Source organism: Ciconia boyciana, chromosome 5 (assembly GCF_034638445.1).
Source record: "Ciconia boyciana chromosome 5, ASM3463844v1, whole genome shotgun sequence".
Classification (NCBI taxonomy): Eukaryota; Metazoa; Chordata; class Aves; order Ciconiiformes; family Ciconiidae; genus Ciconia; species Ciconia boyciana.
In genome coordinates this window covers 67,242,001-67,266,761 of record NC_132938.1, presented here as the reverse complement: position 1 = coordinate 67,266,761, position 24,761 = coordinate 67,242,001, and the positions used below count along the sequence as shown (strand labels likewise).

General features: G+C 35.4%; 1 protein-coding gene across 6 annotated transcripts in view; it reads right to left on the bottom strand.

Annotated features, from left to right (window-relative positions):
- Positions 1 to 24,761, bottom strand: part of LRBA (LPS responsive beige-like anchor protein) — a 433,706-nt gene that overhangs the window by 144,428 nt on the left and 264,517 nt on the right. For all 6 annotated transcript variants that reach the window (XR_012042586.1, XM_072861998.1, XM_072861994.1 and 3 more), the window contains exons 41-43: positions 4,322 to 4,439; positions 2,671 to 2,773; positions 643 to 758 (exon numbers count right to left, since the gene is read on the bottom strand). Coding sequence is in view for 5 of the 6 variants with exons in the window: in XM_072861998.1 (XP_072718099.1) it covers positions 643 to 758; positions 2,671 to 2,773; positions 4,322 to 4,439 (337 nt within the window). In the remaining variant the exon portion in view is untranslated. The remainder of the gene's footprint in view (positions 1 to 642; positions 759 to 2,670; positions 2,774 to 4,321; positions 4,440 to 24,761) is intronic.

The window sequence follows — 24,761 nt, the reverse complement described above, 5'->3', positions numbered from 1 at the left end:
GGGTAAGATGGGTTAAATGAAATATAGCTTAGCATTTACAGAATGAGGGATTAGGACAGCCATACAGGGCTATGAATTAGGACTTGGGAATGCATGAATCGTGTCCTGGCAGAGCAGTGCTGGTGATCCAGGCACTCTTTTCCAAGACCAAGCACACATCTTGTAACAGTAGTATTTACTGGCTCCAGGAATATCCTGCTCCCCAGCTGAGATTTCCCAGAGGGTTCCAGCCCTACAGAGAACTTGTTGCATCAGCGGTATTTAGGGAGGATAGTACTTTTGGATATTAAAACTTAGAATACTAAGGGATAAAGAAGTTACTATTTCTGAGATAGTAAATAGTAGACAGTCTATGTAGATCCTGTCCTCCCACAACAGTCAAGATATTCTGACTTTAGAGATAGATTTTAAGTGCAGTTCAGTACTGCATTATGAATTGCATGCCTCTCTATTCTTACATAAACAGAAAAATAATTATGAATAAAGTACATTTAGGAGGATTTTGTGAAGTTGTTCCTCAGGAGAAAATTGTAGATAGAAAAAGTTATTTATTAAAAGGGCAAAATCTAGTAGTGTCCCATGTCTGTTGAGACTGTGCCACCATTAACTCCTTTTCTGAGTCATTATAGTAATTTGTGTTACCTGCTATAGTGTTTAGAAACATCAGGTATTCAAAGTTCGAAATTTCTCGGTGTTGCCATCGCTGGGTCATATTGGAAGCTTTGAAAATCTGTCGTGGACTAGCCAAAGAAATGCGTCTGGGAAAAAAAAAATCAGAAAAAATAATGAGAAAACCTGGTGGGTCTTCCTTTTTACCTATGTGAATTTTAGTGGCAGTTGTACATATTCTTTTTACTAGTTCTATGCTAGATTTCTCTGGAGAGTAAATTGCTATTTGGGATACTTGAAGTTCATTTTTAAAGTTTTATAATCTAATAAGAACAAAAGACTTAAAACATCTGACAGCTGGATATATCAAGATTTGAAAGTTTTCAAACAGAAACTTTTACAGCTGTGCAAATTCAGCTGCTCCATGAAGGCTTGATGTATTACAGAAATATGTTACTAGTGATTTAGAGAGATGGCAGACCATTAAATAAGAAAATTACATGACTTTTAGAATTTCACATAAGAATAAAGTCATCTTTTAGGAGAGGTTTTTAAATCTTAAAAGAACAAAGGAAAACAATGATAAGATGATAGAATTTCATTATGAAGTCCATCCTCTTGAGATTTAAATTCTGGGCAGTGTTGGGGAGTTAGTCGTAAATAACTCAAAACTTTTAGAATTTGATGCCAGATTTCCTAACGTTTGTGAAAGAAGACTATAGAGTCATTCCTTGGAGTGATAAATCAAGCAGAGAAGAGCTTATCATAAAATTCCCAAGACTGTTTTGTTCATAATAAAAACATCTGTAAATACCAGAGTCACATCATTTAGGGAGGGAAAAAATCCAGATATAGTTTTAGTTAACAAATCTTTACAGGTATTGGTAAACAATTAAAGAAGATAGTTACAGTAACTAAATATTTTTTTATTTTAATAAACTGCTTTATATTGTAAACAAATTTATCAGTATAAATGGATGTGAAATTTTGAACAAATGTGTCTATACTTGCATGTATATTTAAAAATTTTCACACATATTTTGCTTCTGTAAGTAGAAATCCTTAAGTTCTTACAGAGTGGCTACAATTGCAATTCAAGAGATTTTTTTCTGGACTTGATAAAAAAAAGTAAACTACAAAACATAACAGAAAACATCCCTAACTATTTTAATGCCATTTCTGTGCACAGAAATCTTTAAAAAATAAAAATTTAAAGTAACAACAATCAAGATACTCCTAAAGGGTTCCTGTTTCTTCTAAAAATTTAGAAATTAATCTACTTAAAAACAATTTATAATTCATTAAAATACAAGAGGTAATCAATCCAACTAGACATGGGGTATACCTCAAAAACTTATATTTCCATCAGCCTCAGTGAACATTAAACTGTGCTGCTGTGTTTCATCCAGAGCATATCTGGTAATCAAGCCCTAATTTTCTGCTAAAAAAGATGTAGCAAACTGAATCATATTCTTCAGTTTTAGGATCCAAACACTCAGCCTGACATTGTAATACTAATTTCTCACTATGTAAAATTTTAACAATGTCCTCCAGAGCTATAAGACAAGCACACCATACCAATCCTTCACATACTGTTCAGCTTATATTGTTCTACACATCACTACAATATCCTTCTGATGAGGAACGATCATTTTCATCTACGTTTAAATACTACAGAGGATTCAAGGATGTTACAGTCAAGCTAATATAATTGAACACTGCCATAAAAGCTAATCAGTCCTACAACCAGTCTTAAATCAGTCTTAAATTTTAGATAGTTGGCAAGCATAAAGAAACCTATTTTCCTTAAGTAGGGTAAGTGATTGAGTCTCACTGCCAAAAAGAAGCTATCTTCCCTATAACAGACAGAAATCACAAAAAAATCTCAAATCCAAGTTTTTATTATACAAACACATTGCAAATAGCACGCAGAAGTGATAGGCTGACGATATGCACGTTTTGTAAACCAGTAGGTGTAAATCCTTCAAACCATGTAGGCTGGTTTCGTGAAAAAAGAACTCTTAGAACTGACAGATACAATTAACTCAAATTGTAAAATACCTGGTCTGGGGTAGTCCAAAGATAGTACCAATACCGACCCGAGGTAGACAGTTAACCACTTTCTTTACTGTTGCTTGGTCAGGAAAGTTGAACATGACACCCACTGTGAACGCAAGAGTTGAAATATGGCATGATTTTACACCTTATATTTTAGGCTTTCTGTCCCAATAAAATTTAACCCTAAGCTTAGGTGTTGAACAGGTGAAAGATTAGACATGTTTGTTTCAGGTTACTATATTTTTTTTATAATTTCCAGAACTGCTTTTATTTACCACTAACAGGAATTTCAACAGAAGTGACTGTCACAAATCTTACAAGGTCTACATTTGTTCTCCTTTCTGAATAGAAGTTAAACCTATATGCACAGATTGACTGTCTACAACTGATTAAAAAAAAAAGTTTATATATTAATTGGATCACACATTTACTAGTTTACTTTCTAGATATTTTCAAGATACATTCTTCAAAATATTATCTTCATATTTTGTTTGAAACTTGCAATGACACTTATGAAATAGGAACCTAAAAATCTAAATAACAATCTAATTATGGTATCATCAGTGGACATTTATGACTTCACAGGGTACAACTACAGGCTCCAAAATAGGAAAGTGTTTATGCACATGATTAATATTCTGGTGGACAATATGCACTTCAGATATGTGCAACAATGCTCTGCAAGATATGAGTCTGAATACTTACCAGCCACGTTCAAGATTAGAGAGCATTTTAAGCTCAGGCAAAAGCTTTTTGACTAGCATACTAACTGCATAAAACACGTTACCCTATGAAACGTTTACTGATTTCAGGACAACAATGTTTCATATCATTACCAAAACAATGTTTTACATCTTAAAAGTGTCATCTTAAGACCTACTTTATTGGTGTCTTTGTATACAGTTTTCAAAATATGTTTTTCAAAATTTCATTATCGGTATAAAAGCACTAAAAGTACCTGAAGAATCTTAGTTTAAACTGCAAAGACATCATATAACCTGGTTTAAAATAAAATTTAGGGGGAGAATATAGCAGAAGAAAGTTCTCCAAGTCTCAATGCACTATATTTTGAGTGACTTGTCACAGTACATGTGTGTGTCTGAAAAAGGAACCAAAGAAAGGGGAGGGTGAAAAAAAGGTTCATAAACAAGGTAAATCCACATTTATTTCTTAGAGTTGCACTAGGGTCTAATTGAAATAAATTATTACTAGAAATAAAGCATGACTGAAATAAATTATTACTAGAAATAAAGCATGAAGGTATACTAGTCACTGGTCTAATCCAGTAGTGAAGTTCTTTCATTATGTTGTTCTTGGTGCGTGTAACTAACAACTATTAACCCTCCAAAGGGATCAGAGGTAGGTATGCCTTAAGCAAGAGTTTCCAGAGAATGCCAAATAAACATGTGGATATAAATGAAAGTGAGGCATTGCTAATTCCCAGTTATCATGTTTGATCATAATTTCTCATTGAAAAAAAAAATGAAAAGGAGAAACTAAATTACGAAAATATACTAACTTAAATATTGAGACACTTAATCCAAGCCCTTCTGCTATCTACACAAATCCATACCAAAAAAGATGTGACTAAACAGCCAAACAAGATGCACATGTCCCCAAATCAACACTTGCCATTCCTCTAAACTCACAGTACCTCTGTTTGCCATGAATATCTCCAGTGCTGTATTTTGCAAAAGATAACGTCGGGAAAAGATAGATCGAATCTCTGAAAAGAGCCATTTTCCATGGAGTCCTTCTGTATATGCCAGAATCTAGTAGAAAGAAACAGAGAGAGAATGTTTTAAATATGTTGTCAGTATAGGTAATATCTTGTAAAAGAGAAACTGTTTGACCCACAAACATGGATTCTACCAATTACATGCAAAACCTGCAGCAAAATTAAAATATGCTCAAACTTCAAATCATGCTATGAACCTACAATGGATTTTTGAAGTCCTAAATTAAACTACTCATGTCAAGGATTTTAAAAATTTGCTTGTATTTTTTCCTTTAAAGACAACTGCCCATTTTCCATAACCAAGGGAGTTTCAGAAACATTATTAAATGTTTGGCACTCCAGCAAAGCATAAAAACGTATTCTGAAATGTATTACTAGTGCCATTAGACATATCTGCACTCCCTTTAGCACTGTAATAACAGGCCTGTAACAAATAACCAAGAAAAAATGTCTTTAAAGAAAAAAATGTTCCTTACGTTTATCGTTAAGGCAACATTCATTAATTCTGGAACTATAAAGGTTGGCTGTATAAGAGGTTAAGTATCATTTTGTCAGCTAAGGTTAAACACAAACCTGCAAATGAACTCAGCATAATCTCTCTATGGAGTAAGCGGTTGTCAAAGTAACTTGTTACAATTCCTGTCATCCCATCTGACAGACACAGATGCTTAGTCTGCCTTCACATTTCAAACTAATCCCATTTTCAGCCCTCAACCACTTTGTTTCTTTGTTGCTTCACTTTTTCCTTTTCATTTCAAAGCTTAATTATATAAGTGTTAAGGGACAGTGAGATTGGACACTTCTCTGCCTCAGATTAACAAACCATAAGCGAAGGAAAATCCAAGATTTGTCAATTTTAGCAAACACAAAAGCACTTAACAGAAATCCATCACAGAAAAGGAGATTCAGATATAATCCTAGTTAACATCACTCTTCCTACAATTTCAGCTGAGCAATATATTGTGTATAAAAAAGAAAAAGTTAAATTCAAGCCTTTAATATAACAAAGACTGTTAATGAACCCAATCATTTGTTCGTAGATTTTTAACAAAGGAGGATTTTGCCTCACATGTAGCATATATTCACAAATAACTTGCATTTTTGTAGCACAGAGAGCAGAAGCACCATTATAAAAGCACTACACGATACAACATAAAATACTGTACCACCTTTGTGAATTAAAAGCAAACAAGACAGGCAAACCAAAAGCAGACAACACAGAAGATCAGACCACACAAAGCAAACCATCTCCCACACCTTTCTTTTTACTTAATCCCTCATCTTCCCCTCAATACAAGTGCCACAGACAACTTCTCTCCCAACACCCCCCCACACACAGAAAGAGAAGGAAAAAATTAATAAGCCTTCTGATACAAAATTCTAGAAATGTGATGAAAGTACCAGAGATTGTCAATGGTTGCTAATCATTTCTGGAACTGGGGAACTAACAGACTTGGGCCATGCTGGCACTTTCCATACCACATCCATAACCGATCCACACTAATTGGCAGATTTGTATAATTCTATGGTGCTATTCAGAACCACCGCGGTTGGCTTTTGTCACATGCATATATATATCTTTTAAAGAGCACAACATCAAAAGAGGTAACAAAGGAGACAAAGTTGCAGTGCTTGTGTACAAAAATCTCTTAGTACTTTTGCTGGTATTCATCCATCTTACAACCTTTAAATTGGAGCTTATAATTTCAATGATTATTTTTTGAGACAGACAGGAATGTGATGAGCTCTGCTTTTCTGTAGTAACAAAACACAACAGCCTGCTTGTCACTATTAGTCTGTGCATTGCAAATTCGAACACTTATTACACGGATACTGTGAGTAAAATCAGCAAGTTAAATAATTATTACTTTTACCCTGTGAAGCAAGCATTTTTTGTGACAGTGGAAACCCTGCACATGGCCAAAAGCTTGCTGCATGCAACTTCTTCAAAATTAGAAGGAAAAGCACCAGCTTGAAAATAGCAGAGGTGGTTTACATTGTGCACCTTGTACAGCCATGATAAAGTTATTGAATTCAGTATAACAGGATTTACAGCAGAAACTGGAACTGCACTGCAGAAACACTACCAGTCACCACTATAACAATTCTTTAAACCACTCATTAACAGAAGTTATCAGGAGAAGCAGCTGAGGCCTAGCTGAGCAAGGCCTTCATTTCGAGTTGGAATAGTGTCTGCCTGGTCTGCAGCTTCACTTCAAAGTCTCTGGAGTTCAATTAAAACTGGATTAGGTGGAAGCAGACCTTCTTTGGGACACTCTGTTCTCTGAAACTCCAGGCACACTGACAGCAGCCTAGACAGAGGTCTAGCCTGCCAATGAACCAGTTGCTATGGAAACTGCATCATTACCACTGCTCCGCGCTTATCACAGCACCTATAGTAGATGAAAGGTCCAGAAGACAAACACGTTTCTTTCATGTGTATTACTAAGTATTCCTTATGAAAATCTAATTCAAGCTTTTATTCCCTGTCAAATACCTGATTTTATTAATAGAATCTCCTAGTTGCAGAAACTGACTCGTACTTCAAATTAAATTCAGCATTTTTATTCTGGCAAAGGGATTTTTTTTTTTTTTAATCAGTGTTACCACTTCTGATATTATCAGGATTACAACTTTCAAAAACTATTTTTGCATTTGTGTGTTTTCACCCATAAGCCACACAACACAGAATTTAAGAACAACTATCTTCTTCATACTATTGTACAATATGTTGAGTTTAAAAACGACGCATTTCTGTCTTTTGTCACCACCAGTTTTGGAACAACTTGTGGAGCAAAGACTAATGAGGGTGTACAATCTCATTTAATCTGCACAAATAGTACCACCTTCCTCACATGTAAAATTATTTACAGAATTTCAGTTGATTCGACACATCAGATTGAAGTTTAATCTACTGCACATTTCATTTATTCAAAAAATACTGCACCTTACAGGAGGAAAGACAATTTATACTGTTTACCATTTAATTTAAAAATACTTAATGAGCTAATTGTAAAGTTCTACAATTCCAAAAGCCTCATTAGACAAACTGTTCTGTGATTAGACTTTGGCAACACCAGATGAACAGACGGCATGACAACACTATTAAAAATGCAAAATTACTTTCACCTTTGCATGAAGTCCCTTCTTTACTTCAAGTAATAGAAATGAAGCTCTAAACCTGTAATCAGTCCTCATACTCATGCTGCAGGCCCTGACACTGCACGGCCGGAAGAAACTCCCCAAGAAACTAGTCAGTAAAGAATAGCCAGCTTCAGTTTCTACTTCGAGGAGATTCTGAAATCAGAGTTGCATGAAAACTCAGGTAGCATAGTGCTGATCACGAATTAAGATCATACATAAATACATCCTCTCCTCATGATTCACAGCTGTATATCAGTTAATTTCCCGACATTAAAACACTCACTCGGAAGCTATTCTGCCATTTTACAGTTTTGAAAACAAATGCCCCACCCTACCTTTTCTTCAAAACCCTCCTTGAATGTTGATCATAGTCTCTCATAAAAGATTACATGCAATAGTTAAAAGATACCATCACTACAGCTGTCCCTGAATTAGAAAAGTAGTATCTTAGTGAAGACTAAACGAACACTTTGCTTTACCTTTTACGCAAACCAATCAGCTATCGTATATTTTATTTTATTTTAGAGAAAAGTACTATTGATCTTGAAAATGTGAATAGGCTAGAAGTAATTAAGTCTGCAAATAGGTTATAGGACTGAAATAGTAATTGAATAATTACATTACTTTAATGTGCTAACCAACGAGTAAAATAAAAACTAAATAGCTTATTTAAAAAGCTGATGCACATTTGTATATTTCTGAAAAAAGTTATGATGTACCAGACAAAATAAAAAAAAACCCACCACAAAAAAACACCAAATAAAAAAAATAAAGCATTTAATTTGCTTTTATATTTGATTGCAGTTGAGAGATAAAATCCATAAATACATTCTTCTAGCAACTTCCTCTGTCATTTGGTGTCATTTTTGTTCAGGAATGCAAAATTACAGCACTCAGAGGTTACAAAACCTGACTCTCAGTTCATGAGGAACCTGGATCTCCACCACAATCTCAGCCCTGCAACTGAGGATCCTCAGATGCTATTGTCCAGGTACTATTTAGTTCCTGGCTGCAGAATTCACAGTGAAAGGGTCTTACTCTGCTCTTTGTTTAAATATGTCCAAGTACAACCAAACTAATAGGGAATTATTAATAATCTTAAATATCCAAATGCTCTTAAATAAATCACAGTGCTTATTAGTTTTAGACTTCTCAAGAGAACAACGAATAAGATGTTCATTTTAAATCTTGGATATTTATACAATCAGCCACTGAAATCCACAGGCAAACAGTAGTAGTCTCTCATCTAGACCCTCCTGTGAGCATGCACAGTCTGCTATACAACCCTGTTCAGCATTTTCATGGGTGACAAACTCAATTAAACATATTCATTACTTTAATGTTCCACTAGACAGTTTTACCCAGCATAAAAAATTTAAATAAATAAATAAATACTCTGTGACCTTTGTATCGATCAGAGCAAAATGGCTTATGCCTGGGTGTGGGTGGTGAAGGGATTGGGGAGGGGGGTGGTAAGGGACTCTTATGTTTTCTCTTCCAATTACTGGAGGAGATGATAAAACCACAGCAAATGATGTATCAGCTCATTTTATCTTATCGCTTTGGGGCTAGGTGACAATGAAGTTCATATTTCACTGGTTCCCATTGAAGATTGTGAAAATTACTTGCCCTTATGACCTGAAATTTCACTGGAAGACAGAAATTTCTCTTCTGCAAAGTAATGCAATTTTTCAGATGTCAACCTTTAGCCCAGCTTTAAAAATTAATTTCATTTATATTAACCAATGATATTGATATTTTCACAGAATGCTCTTTGATACATGAACCACCGACTAGCAAATTGATGTGCTCTAGAAGGATAAAATTATTTTATCTGAAGCTGCTGGGGACAGACAGATTTACCACAAACTGAAATTCCTATTTCACACTATACTATTTATACTAGCCTCATATAACTTAAGGCCTCTAGACCTGTAAATAGTTTAATCTTTAGTTAGGATTTAGTTTTGTTTGTAGATCTATTCAGTTTTGAAATAATTTCTATGTACACGATATACAAATAAAAACACCATTTGTTTGGAAATGAGTCTGTGACAGACCAGAGATCAGTATACATGTGATGACATGAAAAATACTTCCCAGATGATTAAAATAAGAGGAATGCACAACTATATTTTCTCTCTTTATCCTGACACTAAAGCTATATTTCAAAGTGAAAAAAGCATGCAATGCAGATTTTCTGAAAGTGGTCTTCTACTAACTACAGATAACCTTCTCCCTGATTATCAAGATCTAACTTGGAAAAAAATTTATTGGGGGAACCTGTATTCAGAACTTTTCTCATTTGACTATGAGGTTCTAAACATCTCACATGGACTAATAAATCTGCGAACTATGTTAGCAAAGTTAGTACCAACTATCTTATTCTTTTCTACTGCATCCAGTATTTCATAAACAATTTTTTTTCTCTTTTGATTAACCCTGCTGACTTTTAGGCAGCAGGAGTTCATTACCACTAGCAGGTAACATTTAATCAACCCAAAGAACAAGAAGATCTGATTGCTAAAGATAGGTATGTAAGTTAAATTATGCACCCTGGAAAGTGGAATTTCGAAAAGAAGAAAATGAATATAGGTTTGGGTGGCTGTCCAAGACCTGCAAGGTTAAGGATGTAAAGTTATGCCTTTCTTGGGGAAATAAGATAGCAGGCTTATTTATGATAAAAAGGAGCCAGAACTGCAAGAATTCACAGATTCTCATAGGAGTTGACTGATGTCTTGATTTAGTGAGCCTGTTACGTTCTGATTTAAGAGTTAGTAGGATCTGCTCATCAAGAGGTAGATACCTCAGCTCATCTAGCTGTTTACATCATCTGGGACAGTATGCCATCAGGAATTAACTGTAGCAATTTACAAATTATTTGGCTCGCGCCTGCTGAAACAGTGGTTATTTCAGCTTCTGTGTCCATCCTCAGGTTCTATCACTAACTGAAGAACAGGCTAGGTAAACAGTGATCAATGAGTTGTTTGTTGACATGTGTGAAACAAATTGACAGTCTCAGTGTGTTTCCAATAAACATCCATGCAAATTATAATCAATTCCTGAAGTGCAAAATGCTACAAAGTAAGAATTAGCATTAATTTATTACCGAGACTACCAAGGGCAGCCTTTCTAAAGCAATCTCCCATAACATATCTCAGACACACTAAAAAAGCGTTGTGGCTACCAATCCGGCCCACAAACCATGCACTCTAGAAATGTCAATGCAACACCTGCAAGCAGTAAAAAGATATATAAGAAAAAATAAATTAATGACAGGGGGTTTTTAATGTGATATTTTAGACAGGTACCTCTAGCCAATCATCCTCTTTTCATTTGCCTCAGTAATTTTTGTTTTATTCATAATACACTTGCAATGTGATTTTGCAAAACAGTGTTGCAAAAAAACCCACCACACACAACACCGCTTTTAGATTATATGAAGATCATCAAGAAAAAAGCACATGCATTAACCTGGAAGTTCATTACTCCTACTTTTATTTATTTATGGCAGTGTTTACAATCCATACACACAAAGAAGGAGAATGGCGACAATTTTTACTCTATCGGGGTTACCTGTTTATGCTATTTGCTATAGCATTGATGTTAATATCTACACCGACTTCATATACCTAGTAAGTAAAAAGATACAGACAACAAATCATAACTAAGATATCTTTTAATCATACAGAAATAACTCAGAATAGTCATAAGCATAAACTGTATAAAGGAACCTCTGAGATGCGCATTGTGCCTTCCACATTGAAGTGTGAATCACTCTTTGTTTATGCCTCATGTGAGTGGGTCTGTATGGATCTAGATTTCCTTATAATCTTTGCTTAAATTATCTAAGATTGAAGATACTCTTATGAAAGTGCATTGGTACACACACATGTAGTGTCACATGTGAGTGTGTTTATATGTGCACATATTAAAATATGAATGAGAGATTGAATAAAAGTATAACATATAACATATGCACAGTGGGTAAATAGAGTACTTTCTCATTTTTTTCTTCATTAGATCATAAATTTTAAAATTTGGAGACTGTTTTTAATCCATTCTAATTAATAAGTACAATTCTGGCTAGTCTTGATGTCCACACAGATTGACAGATTCCATAACCCCTTTGTGAACTGCATTAAATTATACAGCTTCATGATTTCATGTGTCAATGAATTCTGTCAGTTAAACATACACAGTGTAAATACTAAAAAAGCTAGTTTTGTTGATTTCATTTTGTATACATTGAAAAAATGACATTACCTGCAAAAGCTCAAGAAGAGCACTTAAGCATCACTGAGCAAAATTCAATTAAACGATTTCTTACTGTGTAGAAGCTGATCACATTAAGTCGTGGAATTTGGATCAAAAATGCTGAAATAAAGTGTTATCAATATTAAGCCTCTGTAGCAATGAATGGTGCAGTGGTGCATTCCATGCTAGCTACCCTACCTGAGAGTGAATTTTGGAAAATTAGGTGGGGAAACTCAATTTGCCATTGTTTCACCTATACAACTGAGGAGCACGTGTCTAGACCTCTCCAAAAAATTCCTCACAACTCTCTTATTTTGGTGCTAACAACATAACTTTCTACCAGCACAAATGCTGCTACCTCATTACTTAGCTCACTTTCAAGTTTATTAATACAGAAAACTAGAAGACAAAGAACAGGAACCTTTAGATGTTCCAAATTTTGCCTTTGTGAAAACTGCTCATTTAATTTGTCTTCCTGTTTCCTTGTGAGTTAACAAAAAAGGAAATACAAATTCACATTGTGATCATCTGAAAGTGATGATTATGGAAATGTTTTATTATTGGAAATGATGTTATAAAACAAAAACTCTTTTAAAACTTAACCTCAAAGGTTTTTAGTATACTCCCTAGCATTGGGTATTACCGTTAAGCAAAAAACAAGTGTATGTTTTTGATGTGATAAGTATGACCATGATCCAAATTTTGCCAATGTACTTAAAGCATAATCATATAGAAAGCTTCCTAATAGAAGTAAGACAAGGTAGGACTCATTCAGCTGCAGTTTATGAGGAAGATAGCCAGGTGCATGTGTCTGATATAAGTGAGTTAAAAATACTCTTGAAGAGTACCAGCAAGGACTGTTTTTAACCATTCTGTGTCTGAACTCTCCAGTACAGGATACCTTTGAAGGGTCTGAAGATCAGGTTTCTTCCTGGAAAGATTTCACGCAATTAAGGGTACCAATTCTTTTTGTTCCTTGTATAAGACAACTGAAGCAAAATGAGAGAAAGCAAGTGGTAGGGATGCGGCCTCATCATCTATGATACATGTTGAGATCAGTTCGAGTTTTCAGTTAGTCTGGTTTTCAGACAATCAAAACTGGGAATTACTGTCTTCTTATTCTCTCCTACACCATCAGATCTGAGCCTCTTTGGACAGGCCCCTCTTTTCATAGTTCTGAGAAAAAAAAAAAAAATTCTTGCATATCAGAAGCATCTTCTAATATTTGACAAACTTGTAACAATTAAAATTACAGCACTTAGCAGAGGACTTTGTCCCTTTCCAATTTTGAACAGATTATGCTGTTGTGCTTCGCTCATCTTATTTCTAATAGTGGCTCAAATCTATGCCATGATGTCGTAACACTATTGCAATAAAAAACCTCTCTAAACTATTTAAGGGATTTCAAAACAAGACCTAAAAGCTTTCTCTTGTTTAAAAGATGGAAGTGCCTGAGAAAGTCAGAAAAAGAATCAACCAGAGATTCTTTTTTTATGACAAGAAGGTATTACCATGTTGTGGGTTGGTTTTCTTTAAGTTCAAAGTTCTGGTTGGTCCCTCTTCTTTTATAAAATTCCTAGTGCAGAAAAGCCTTGGAGATAACCTTTATCAGACTATATTGGTTGATCTCTAAGAAGTACAGAGTCTGAAAACTAGGACAATTGCCAGACTAATGACTCACAGCAGTTCATACCCACAGCAGTATAACTAGATATGGTGAAAGGTAACATACAGGAGCATGTATCTCAAAAGCAGAGCACAGAAAACAATGTAGAAGCTACGTTTGTTTTGCTGTCTCTTAAAGGTGTTTAGCCATTGAGGATTTTTTAGAAAAATAAGGTTCATGTTTGCTGTAACTGTCTCTTCAAATTCCTATTTTGAACAGCAAATCAGAATAGTCATGTTAGATTTCCCACTGCTGTGCCCTGCACCTGCCTATTTCACCACTTCTCAGTACATAACTTCTCCCACAGGCTGCTTCTCTATGTATCCAGCAAGGGTCTATCCAGCCAGAACACACGCAACTGGAAGCAGCAACTACAACCAAGAAAGCAGGGAACTAATGCACCTGCAATACTGGCAGTTGTCCAGTGTCTGCCATTTTCATCTGATCTTGCAGAAGATGGGTGAGGAGAAGAAAGCAAATGGGCAATGAAAAAATAAGTTTCAATGCCAAAAAGAAGGAATTTTTTTTTAATTGATGACCTGTAAGCTGACCTTCATATCCCTTCATCAGAAAAAAAACAAAAACAAGAAACACCCCCATACATCTGGCAGGAAGCTAGAGTACCAGTCATCATGAAAGACTGCATCTGATCAGCTCATTAATGGGAACCAAGCCCATACATAGAAGAACAGATGTGCCTCTTGAAGGCTAAGAGAAAAGTCAGACTCCAGACCTGCCAATCCAGCAGTTTACATTAAAAGATTCTGTGCTATGTTTTATGAGAGATATGGCACAGAAGGTGCAGCTTGCAAAGGGATGGGAACGTAAAAATGGCTTAATGCCACCTTTGTGCTGCAGACTCTTAGACTGCTGCAGGAACCAAACCCCCTTTGAGTAAACTGGAGCAGCTGCAGGGGCTGCTGTGTAATTACATACATTTGCCTTATTTGGGATGCCTGGTGGCTGCCCCATAGTCCAGGACTGGATAGTACTTCATGCTACAGAAATTTTCCCTCCTGCTCTCAGAAGTTGGGACAGAAGATAGCACAGTGCTGCTAATAAACCCACCACTGCTCAAGCGCTTCTCCACTCACTGCTAGTTCATTTACCATAAACCAAAGCAGAATACAAGTAAGACAACAACATAGAGAAATTGTTCTTGGGTATCAAAGGATGTGTCCCCTACATGCACTTTTTTTAATCAGCATCCACATGAGTATACCTCATATTCTGTATCTGTATTCTTACATTTATCTTATATTCCTGTAACAGTAGATTAATTTCTCAGGTAAAGGAACTGACTATAACTAGTCAGTGACAAAGGTTTTGCTATGGCCTGTGACTGCAAGGGAGAATCTCTTCTTTTAAGATCGCCCATAGAAATTATTTGACCAATTAAAACTTATCACATGTTCGTAAAGAACAAAAAGCAATGTGAGGAGGAGGTCTTATACAATAACTGCTGGGTTTCATCTTAGTAGATGGTAAAATAAAGTCATTTAAATTCAGCTTCAAAGCATTCCTACAAGTACAGACCCTTTTCCAAGGTTAAGCAAGCCACGGACATAGCTAATGTAAGGTCTACAACCACATCGAGGATTCTAGGGTAACCGAACAAGAACACAACCCTAATTTCAGTTTAAAAATGCAATAGAAAATTAAACTGCATTTCTAGTCCAAATGGTTGATAAGAAAGGCTTGGAAATGTGATTCAAGTGTAACAGATACACAGACAGCAGTCTGGGGATAGCTGAACAATTGATCCAACAACATGATTTGCCTTGCCATTCCCCCTGGGGCATTAAATCTAAAACTTGCTGCTCCTGAAGGCCCAATAAAAAATAGCCTATCAAAGAATTCTGCGGATGACAGGAGGAGAGAGGGCAGTAAGTCTATGTGAAAATATCGGCTCTTGTGAAGAACTGTAATCTGAGCTGTGTTATGCATTTATCTTACAAATCCATGATGCTGTTTTGCACAACTGGAAGTTTTCCTAAGAGCCAGAAAAAGTCAAGTCTAATGTGGGAGTATTTACAAAGCACCAGGTTCCAGCCAATATGTAACAGTGTTTCATAAATGCTGAAGTCAAAAGGGAAAAAAGTATTTTAAACTGCTTTTTTAGACAAACGTAGCCTCATAGCAATATCCGATCCATCCTGCCCAAAGTGCTGCCAAGAACTAACAGTTCCTTGAGAAAATACAACAATTTATCCTGCTTGTGCATATTTCATTGACAAAACTAACTTAAGGCAGCACTTTCATAGGAAACTCTTATCAAGTACATTAACTGCATTTGAAGGAATGACATGGGAGCCCTTCTTAAATCTTTTAAGTGGGAAAAAATGCTAACTGGGTAGCAGCTCCCTTCCCAGTCAGCTTCACATCTTGAGAAAGGTATATGTTTTTTAAAAAGAGCAGGAAATTGAAGGCATAAGAAAAATTGATTTTGCAGAGGCATTTTCAGTTTTTAAGTGATTTAGTTTGTAACTCATTGTTCTTTTGTAAAAAAAGGTGTAGTTTAAGATAGAAGACCTACCTTTAGATTAGTGAGGGTTTTGCCTATGAGTAACTGCAGCTGGAGTACTTGCAAGTCATTTTAACAATTTGGGATCTGGCATCAGTGAAAATCAAAAACACCTGTAATCAATTCTTTCCATAACATGTTAGCAATATAGATATTCAAGTAGGTTAATAATTTTAAGATATGTGTCAGAGGAAAGAAGTACTGCATTTGAGATCTGAAATATAAAAATATCACACCCTACAAGGAGGAACACATTTACAGCTAGAAACTTTTGCAGATTTATCTCGACAAGATAATCAATTTTCTACTCAAGGAGTTGGAAGTTGAAACCTTGTGGAGTTTAATGGGTGAGCACTTATTACAGGGCAAGGAAAGCATTCCTTACCTTTCCTTGAGTACATGAAAACTAGCTACTCAAATGACTAGGGTGCAAAACTTGAGGCAGTAGCACAAAGACTAAAAGTTACTCATTCAGACACATCTAAGAGCGTTCCACCAGTGAAGAACTGATAAAGTGATGAACAAAATATTGTTCCTGCTTGACAAAAGTTGTATTTGTTTGTCCTCAATAATTATACAGGTTTTTTAAAATGTGGATTTTAAATTAAAAAATAGACTTATGAACTTTAATTTGTTATATTAATTGTTGAAGCTTCAAATATACAGTAGCATAAAGAACCTACCAAAAAATAACTGAAATTGGCAAGTACCTGCTTCTCAGCATTCCACCCAAACAAAATGTCAGTGTTGATAAAATCCACTTTTTAAAACATGTATCCTTGCAAATCTTAAGTACTGTCATCTCATCTCCCTGTTGGAGTTTGATTGATTACGCCTTTTCCTTATGTTCATTAATCTCATCACCTTATCTTTTACACCACTTCATTTTAGCAGAAAGGCAATAATAAAACCCTCATCCATTATCCTTTTACGCATCTAGTCAAGCGGAAATGGTTAATAACATGCTACAAATTGAACTTCAATCACCTCATTTTCTCCTTTGTCGAATGCACATTAAAGTATATTCCAAAAGTGCAATTTGTTTTACAGGGGAATTTGTGTTATATTGCTACAGACAACTAAAATTAAGTGTTTCTCAGTTTGGTTATTAAATATATCCAACTGTCCTTTTATCTCTGATACTAAAACATTAACTCATTTTATTAGGGTGTAATAATACAAGAGCCTTATCTCCCAGAACACAGGGACATCTAGTCTGCCTAATAGTAAGTGTTATACAATGGGTCATTTATCTTTTTTAAAAAAAAATTTGCTTCTGATAGTTTATGAATTGGTACATTATTGCAGATGAAATGGCTCTCCATTTAAGAAAAGTTAATTTGTTTACATGCAGGCTTATCTTCAAATGCAAGCACCATTAGAGATGCGGTCTATAACTGTCAGAGCAAGTGAAGAGGGAAAATAGGTGGATGTAGAAAAATTTAGAGCCCAGTAATGTAACTCTGATGACCAATTTCCTGTTTGAATATTAACTGTGTTCCACATGCACTTTGCATATATTCTATGATCCTAAAATGATTCTACAGAAACAGTAACTGAAATAAGAGTCCCAGAACTTGTTTTTGTGAACTCTCCTCATCATTCCAAACACAGGCATATCTTAGCAAAAATAAATGACATTTATCAAAACATAAAAAGCCCATCCAGTAAAAAAAGTTCCCAAATGAGATATGTTTGGAGTTGTTTCTTCCAAAAAATAAAAGGGTGGGTGAAATTCTAGCTCTATTTAATTCAGTGACAGTAATCGCTTTTACTGAAGGGGAGAAAGATTTTCTCCACTGTTTTCGTATCCCCCTGGAAAAATTTTCACTTGCACTTTGGTCATTATCTCAATAATCTCAATAATGACCAAAGACTAGTTTGACTAGCTCCTCAATAAAATCGCATATCAGGATACACAAATATAATCACAAATACCATGCAACTATTACAGTAGAAAGGTATTTTCCCATGCTTTGTCTCATCTCAATTCTACAGAAACTTAGTGTTAACCTTCTAAGAAGCCTGAGAACATAAAAATTCCTACCTTTATTCAAAAAAGATTGAATTAGGGAGACAGGAATTTTTATTACCATAAAAACTTGCAATATTTAGTGTTACAGTGTATATATATATACACACTAATGATTTAAACAATGAAGTAATGACTATCTCTTATGTTAAAGCAAAACAAAGCAGAAACACATAGCTCTAGTTAATTTATAAAAAGATGTAAAATCATTTTTACATTTTCCTCATTTTTTCCAACTCTTTTCCATTAAAAGTTTGTCTTATTTCCCAAGCCATTCAAACACTATTTCCTCTCTCCTGCTCTATCATTTTCCATTCAGCCTGCAGTTTCACAACCATTTTTGCAGGTGGCTGCCCACCTCGTGTTGCATCCCATCTCATCCTTCCCCAGTCACTTTCTACTGCTACCCCAAACCTCTGTTCTAACAGTAGTATGTTTGAGGTCATGTGGTAAGCTGGAGTTGGGTAAGTGATTCAGATAGAAAGTAACCTAAGGTGGGGAGAAGGAAAAAAATGAAAGGGTGAAGGAAATAATGAGAATGGTTTTAGTCTGACTCACTTTCCCATTCAAAACAACCACTCAAAACACTTTCCCAGGAACACCTGGGGAAGGGAGGGGAACAAGGTGATACGATGGCACCTGAGGACTGCTTAAGCCAGTACTATCACTGAAAAGAATGCTTCTAAAACTTTGGTTTAGTAAAATCTAGATTCCAGTCAGACCAGCCTCTACATATGATTATTTTGGTTTTCAGTCATGCATCTCTCCAGTTTCTTCCATTTCTCTAAGTGTTAAAAAGAAGCCACTCTTTAATATCTGAAGCTCTGCTGTGCATCTTCTCTAGAAACTGTCTTAAAGGACTCCTTTAATGCCATGCCTCTAAAAGCTTCAACAGTTTGCTGACATAGCTGCTGGCTTCATGTTGAAAATTTCTTCTTTGGTCTTTGAAAATGTCTTGTTTCTTGTTTTCTTGTACTTCAGCCAATATGTAGCTATCTGTTGCTTCTGGTTCTACATTTAGAGAGGAAGATCTCTGGCCTGTGTTTGTAAACTATGGTTCTCCAATACTGCCACAGTCCATGACTAGGCTTGTATTGCACCCTAGTAACACAAAAAGCATTCTGCTTCTTCAAAACATAGGACATCTTCACACTACTTTGTCTGTGTTCATGACACATTCAGCCCTGGAATTCAGTTCTTACTGAAATAAATAATTTGACCACTCAAGAATTCAGGCTTCTTCATCTTCATAAAATTTGAAGTACTCAACTACTTTTTGAGCTGTCCCAAGCTACATTTAATCTTGACTCAAAAATACATAAATGAGTTAATATGCTTGCCATCCACTCATTGCAGAGTCACTGAATTAGACGAAAAATATTATTTGCTAAAACCTGCATGCTTAAACTTTATTTTCTAGTTTCACATATGAAGACCAAAATTGTAGTTGGCATCCAAAACTCAAATTTCAGCATGACTTGCACACAGTCAGAACTTCCAGGTAGCACCTTAAAATATTAGAAGCATATCAACATAACAAATTTTTAAAATACAAATTTCTAGACTATATGCATACATAGATTTCATCTGAATCATCAACTGATTTCTTTTTTTCATTTTGATCATTTTTCTGAAAGCTATCTATCACAAAACTGCTTTAAGTATCCTCTCTTAATAACGTCTCCCTCTTCTGAATGTATAACTGAAGAGGTTTTCTACTTGTTTCCCTTTCATTATTTAATTTGCATTAGAACAGATGTTCAAGAGAGCCTTTTAGGTTCTTTATGAGAAAGTCTAGTATCCAAGTGAAATAAATAGGGAATTAGAGCAAGCTATAAACCTAAGAAGCTTCTGAATTGCTGTCTGCAGTTTACCGATAGAGGTGCAAGTTCACACAATGGAAGTTCAACCCTTCAGCGGATGCCACACTTTTGCAAAATGTAAATCACTGATGCTATGGTACTCGAATGTGGCAATTTATTGCAGAAATAAATGAACAACTGAATACTAAGCAAGTCAACATGAGTCTTGATTCTAGTCTCTAACCACCATTCCTGTACCACATAACATGTCATCATCCATAAGTAAATGAGTTAATCAATTTAATGAGGATTCAGACAAATCGGCTGCCTAATGAGCACTCAAACTGATGTGGCAAGGGTTATGCTCCAGTGCTGACAAAATCAGTTTGATGAAACTGTGACAAAAGCAGCAAAGCACTATTCCTTCAGCACATTTTCCTGCATCTTATTAACATGAAATTATAATCACTATTTGCAAACTGTACAGGGAAACGATTTATTGTATAAGTCACGTAAACATATGCTTTATCTATTCTTCTTTCCAGCAAACCTGTGTATGTTGTTGCAATTCAGTTTAGTAATTATTCAGTTCTTTTTGAAAATGACAATCAGATAGAGTTGTTTAAAGTAATTTAGATTGAGTATGCCAAGAGAATTTCGAGAGACATTACGTTGTATGATTTTGCATTTTATGAACATGCCATTTGGCAATAAATATAAAATAAACCAACCAAAATAAATCAAAATATTCTGCAGTTTTGCAAACAGTTCAGGAAATTAACACTGGAATCTCTTTAAAAGCAAACAGAAAAAATTCGACTCCAGTTTTTAGATGAATGGTAATGCTCTTATGCTGATTTCCCAACTCCATAACGCTAAGATACAAAAATCACAGGCCAAAGAAAGACATGAATCTAACTAGTATTTTAACTACTTTATCAAAATCCTTTCATCAGGGCTCCTGTAAGAATTTTATGGCAGTACTAACTAGTTACATCTAGGTTCAAAATGCAGGGCCAAGGAGTGTCCAGAAGACTAGAACATAAGACTTGAAAATAATTAAAAATAGAAATCTGTCACGTAAAAAAAAAAAAGCCATAATTAAAAAAAGTAAAACCTAACTCTTACTTTCCAAGTATTATCTGTCTAGAAAACTTTCTTCAGGGAAGGAAAAGCACCTCTGCACAGGCTTGTTTAAATGCGAGAGATACAAAGATATATCAGAAAATTTTTTACATGTAATAGCCATAATTAAAAGCAGTTTCTAAATAGCATTGGTGTACCTGCAGCCATACAGATCATATAACCCTGCACTAGGGTTATAAGAATAAATTTCTGGATGTCTTCATAGACCGAGCAACAATTTAATATTTATACACTGATGACTTTCCTTCCTCCAGGGGAAAGTGTCATACCTGTAATATCCGATTGCTATCCTGTGAGAACTACGAGGAAGGGGAAAAAATGGTAGAAGTCACAACTGTTGCCCAGGAACATGGGATGAAGCACCTTTAAAATTTCAGCACAAAGTTAGAAGAAACAACTGACTTTTACATAAGGACACACAACTTCAGATATCAATTAAATTGCATTCTCTGGAGTAGGAATCTTTGGCTTTGGGATCTGTATTTGAAAAGCAATGCAGAGACAACGTAAATGATGTTGAATCCAACATATATAGAAGGATGTTAAACCGCCAAAAGAGTAATTAGGAACATTCCCAAAACAAGAAATACATATGTGTATTTTTAACAAAACCCACATAAATATTACATTAAAACAACAGTAGAAATCAGTGGCAGTTGACAATACTAACTGGTATATCCTCACACTATTTTAACACCAAACACTTTCTCCCCAGAGGACAGTGTTCTTGATAACATTGTGATTTAAGTCTGAAAGGGTTGAACTTTCCATTTCCATGATTCTTATCACAACACACCCCATATACGTTTCCAACCCATTCAAAGGATCTCGATTAAAATCCTAATTCACCTGCTGTCTTTCGACTGAGGTCACAGTCTATGGTTATAGCTCCACGGCAGCTGGCTGCCACTAGGATGGTCAGGCCTGCTCCAAACTGTCCCACTGCCTCCTTTCTCCTGCCACTAATGTTCCCATGGCCCCAGAGGTAGTTGGCTCAGGGAATCACCCTTGTAAAAATCTAGGGAAGAAAAGGTAGTTCCCTGTCAGGTCAGTTCCCTAACTTGAAAACGTTGCTGATGGCACAGGGTCGGGGGAAAGGACTAAGAAGCCACAAATTGGGTCCAGTGATTCTTTCTGTACCAGATCACGTTTGCATTAAAGTGGTGGTGGAACCCTCCTCTCAGTTTCAGGGACCATTACATACTTTTGTGCCTTTGAAAATATCTTGTCATTGCAACTGTACAGATGTTTTCCAGCATGGCTTCTGTCTGCTAGCTATATGAACACGCCAGAGAAGAAACAGCTTAGCTAGTTAGTTTTGCTTGAATATAACATCATAATAAATTCCAAGAAACATCCAACCACAAAGATTACATGTCTTTGGGATATAAAAATACCCCCAATTAGACAGATTCTAATGTCATAAAATTTGTACTCCAACATAGCTGTGTTCTTTAGTGACAATTAGAAAATAAGTGGCAAATCCAAGTGTCTCTGGATTGTCTATTTTTGACAAAACGTTTACATCTACCGAAGTAGGTAACTTCTCTAATGCTACAAGCAGAGAGAATCCGTGATTTCATCATAAGGCACCATAAGGCTTTAGGTGCAAAACTAAAAGTTTACATTAATTCCAGTACTGTAGCTGAGAATAAGGGCAAATAAATAGAGTATAAAATGTATACAAAGAAAGAGATTGGGAAATTAATACTGAATACAGAGTACCAAGTATCACTTATTTTTTGACAGAATCTAGAGGGAAAGAGAATAGATTCATTAGCCTTGCTTTCATATTAAAGAAAAGAAAAAGAAAAAAAAAAGATGTTCGCCTTAATCTAACAGAACTTGCAAAATTGTCATATTGTAGTAGCTTGTCCAGTAATTTTTTAATGTAAATGCCACCATTCCACACAATTACAAATATAATTAACACATTGGAAAAAAACCAAACAAACAAACAAACCCCAACCTGTACTCTTTAATTGTTAGACTCACACTTAGCCCTGTAACACTTAAAACATGTAACTGCCCCACTATACATAAATTTTTTGGCCATGAATATTTTCTATCACCACACATACGGGGGAAAAAAAAAACCAACTTATGCTGACATGGTGACTCCTACTTGTACTTACACAAAAAGCACTAATTTATCAAAAAATTTTGTGGCAGATTCTGTCTGCAGCAAATGGATACAACTGTAATTTGCTGAAAAGTAATGAATATTTCCAAAATCTTAGTTATTCAAATATTTTGGTTATACTGCCCAGCAGACAGATTTTGTGATGGCAGATAATTTTAATTACACTTCAACATACTTAACTATAAGAAGAAAAGCACAAAGTAGATGAGACAGACATTTGACATCTGATGTTGGGAAAAAACTTTGTCTTGTAACAAAACCAAGTGAGGCTGCTGGCCTAATTCCACAACACTAAAAGGAAGTATTCAAAACCAAAAGCACCCTGAATGCTTAATTCAAAAAAAGTTACCTTCCTTCTCCTTAAAGGATATACTCTTAATGACATGGATTTACTTTTCCCAATTAAGGGTGCTCAGTGAAAGATCTGTAAAGGCTGCTGCTTTAGATACAATTAACAGTCTAACTGTAACACAAATTACATGTCATCCTTATCAGAGTTTACACATTGAACTCCTGTATCTGTTGCCAGCAGGCAGCCCTCTCTATCTAGGGAATATCACCATGAATTTGTTCAGTGTCTCAGCACAAAATCTCACACCAAAAGATGGTTTACTATCCTCTCTGTGTCAAAAGCATATGGAGCTCCATCACACCACTTATTCCGTATAGTCACTGAGCAGGTTTTGTGTCCACTGCACTACAGAAGGCCAGTCTGCCATCTCTAGGGGCTTATCTTAGAGCAACTTCCATGGAGTGCACATGCTGTACCATCCCCACAAAGACGTGAGGTGAGACCTATGTCTTTTTCTGAGCATCCTTCCCTGTTTCCAAGGATAACAATATGTTATTCCTAGCAGAATACTCAGTTGCAGATCTGGTTTACATATCCAAGCCTATATTAATCACATTTGTTAATTACATCTTCAAAAATTGCTCTCCAACACAATAAAGCACAAACCTCATTCCTTCCTGTGACTGTAGCAAAATTAAAACAAACCAGGAAAGGATGGTTATGAGGTAATGGCTCGGGAGAGACAGATCACTACTATAAAAGTTCATTTCAGGATTGGGGGGATGTCTAACATGTAAGAAATTTATTCATATCATTAGGAGAAGATGTGGGTATAATTAAAGTAACTAGATATTTTCAACAAAGTACTGGGAAAACACTTCCTAAATTATCCTAAGCACTGCTCAGAATTTTGTGGTTGTATTTTTAGAGCTGATGACCTTGCATTTAAAGCAGCATCAGGAATGTAGCACTCTTTTCACTATTCCTTGACATGCCTGGAATGCTATTTATTTTCTTCTCTTTTTTCATAGTTTCAAGCTTTTTTATTTTATATTTGAGTGTATTAAATTCTTCTTATCAAAATAGTTATAGAGATGAAATCACATTTAGTATTAAAGCTTTAAAAAGTAATTACTTAATTTTCTCATATGTTCCAATTTTTAAAGTATAAGCACCGCCAGCCTCTTTTTCAATATTAAGAATTTTAGTGTAATACTGTACTCTGCAAATCTCCCTTAATGTTCAATAGGCTTTGAATAAGATAACAGTGACTATCCTTGGATTTTTGTTTGCCTTTTAAGAAGAGGATAAGTAAGAGTCCTTAGCATTTTACTACATATTTTATAAATG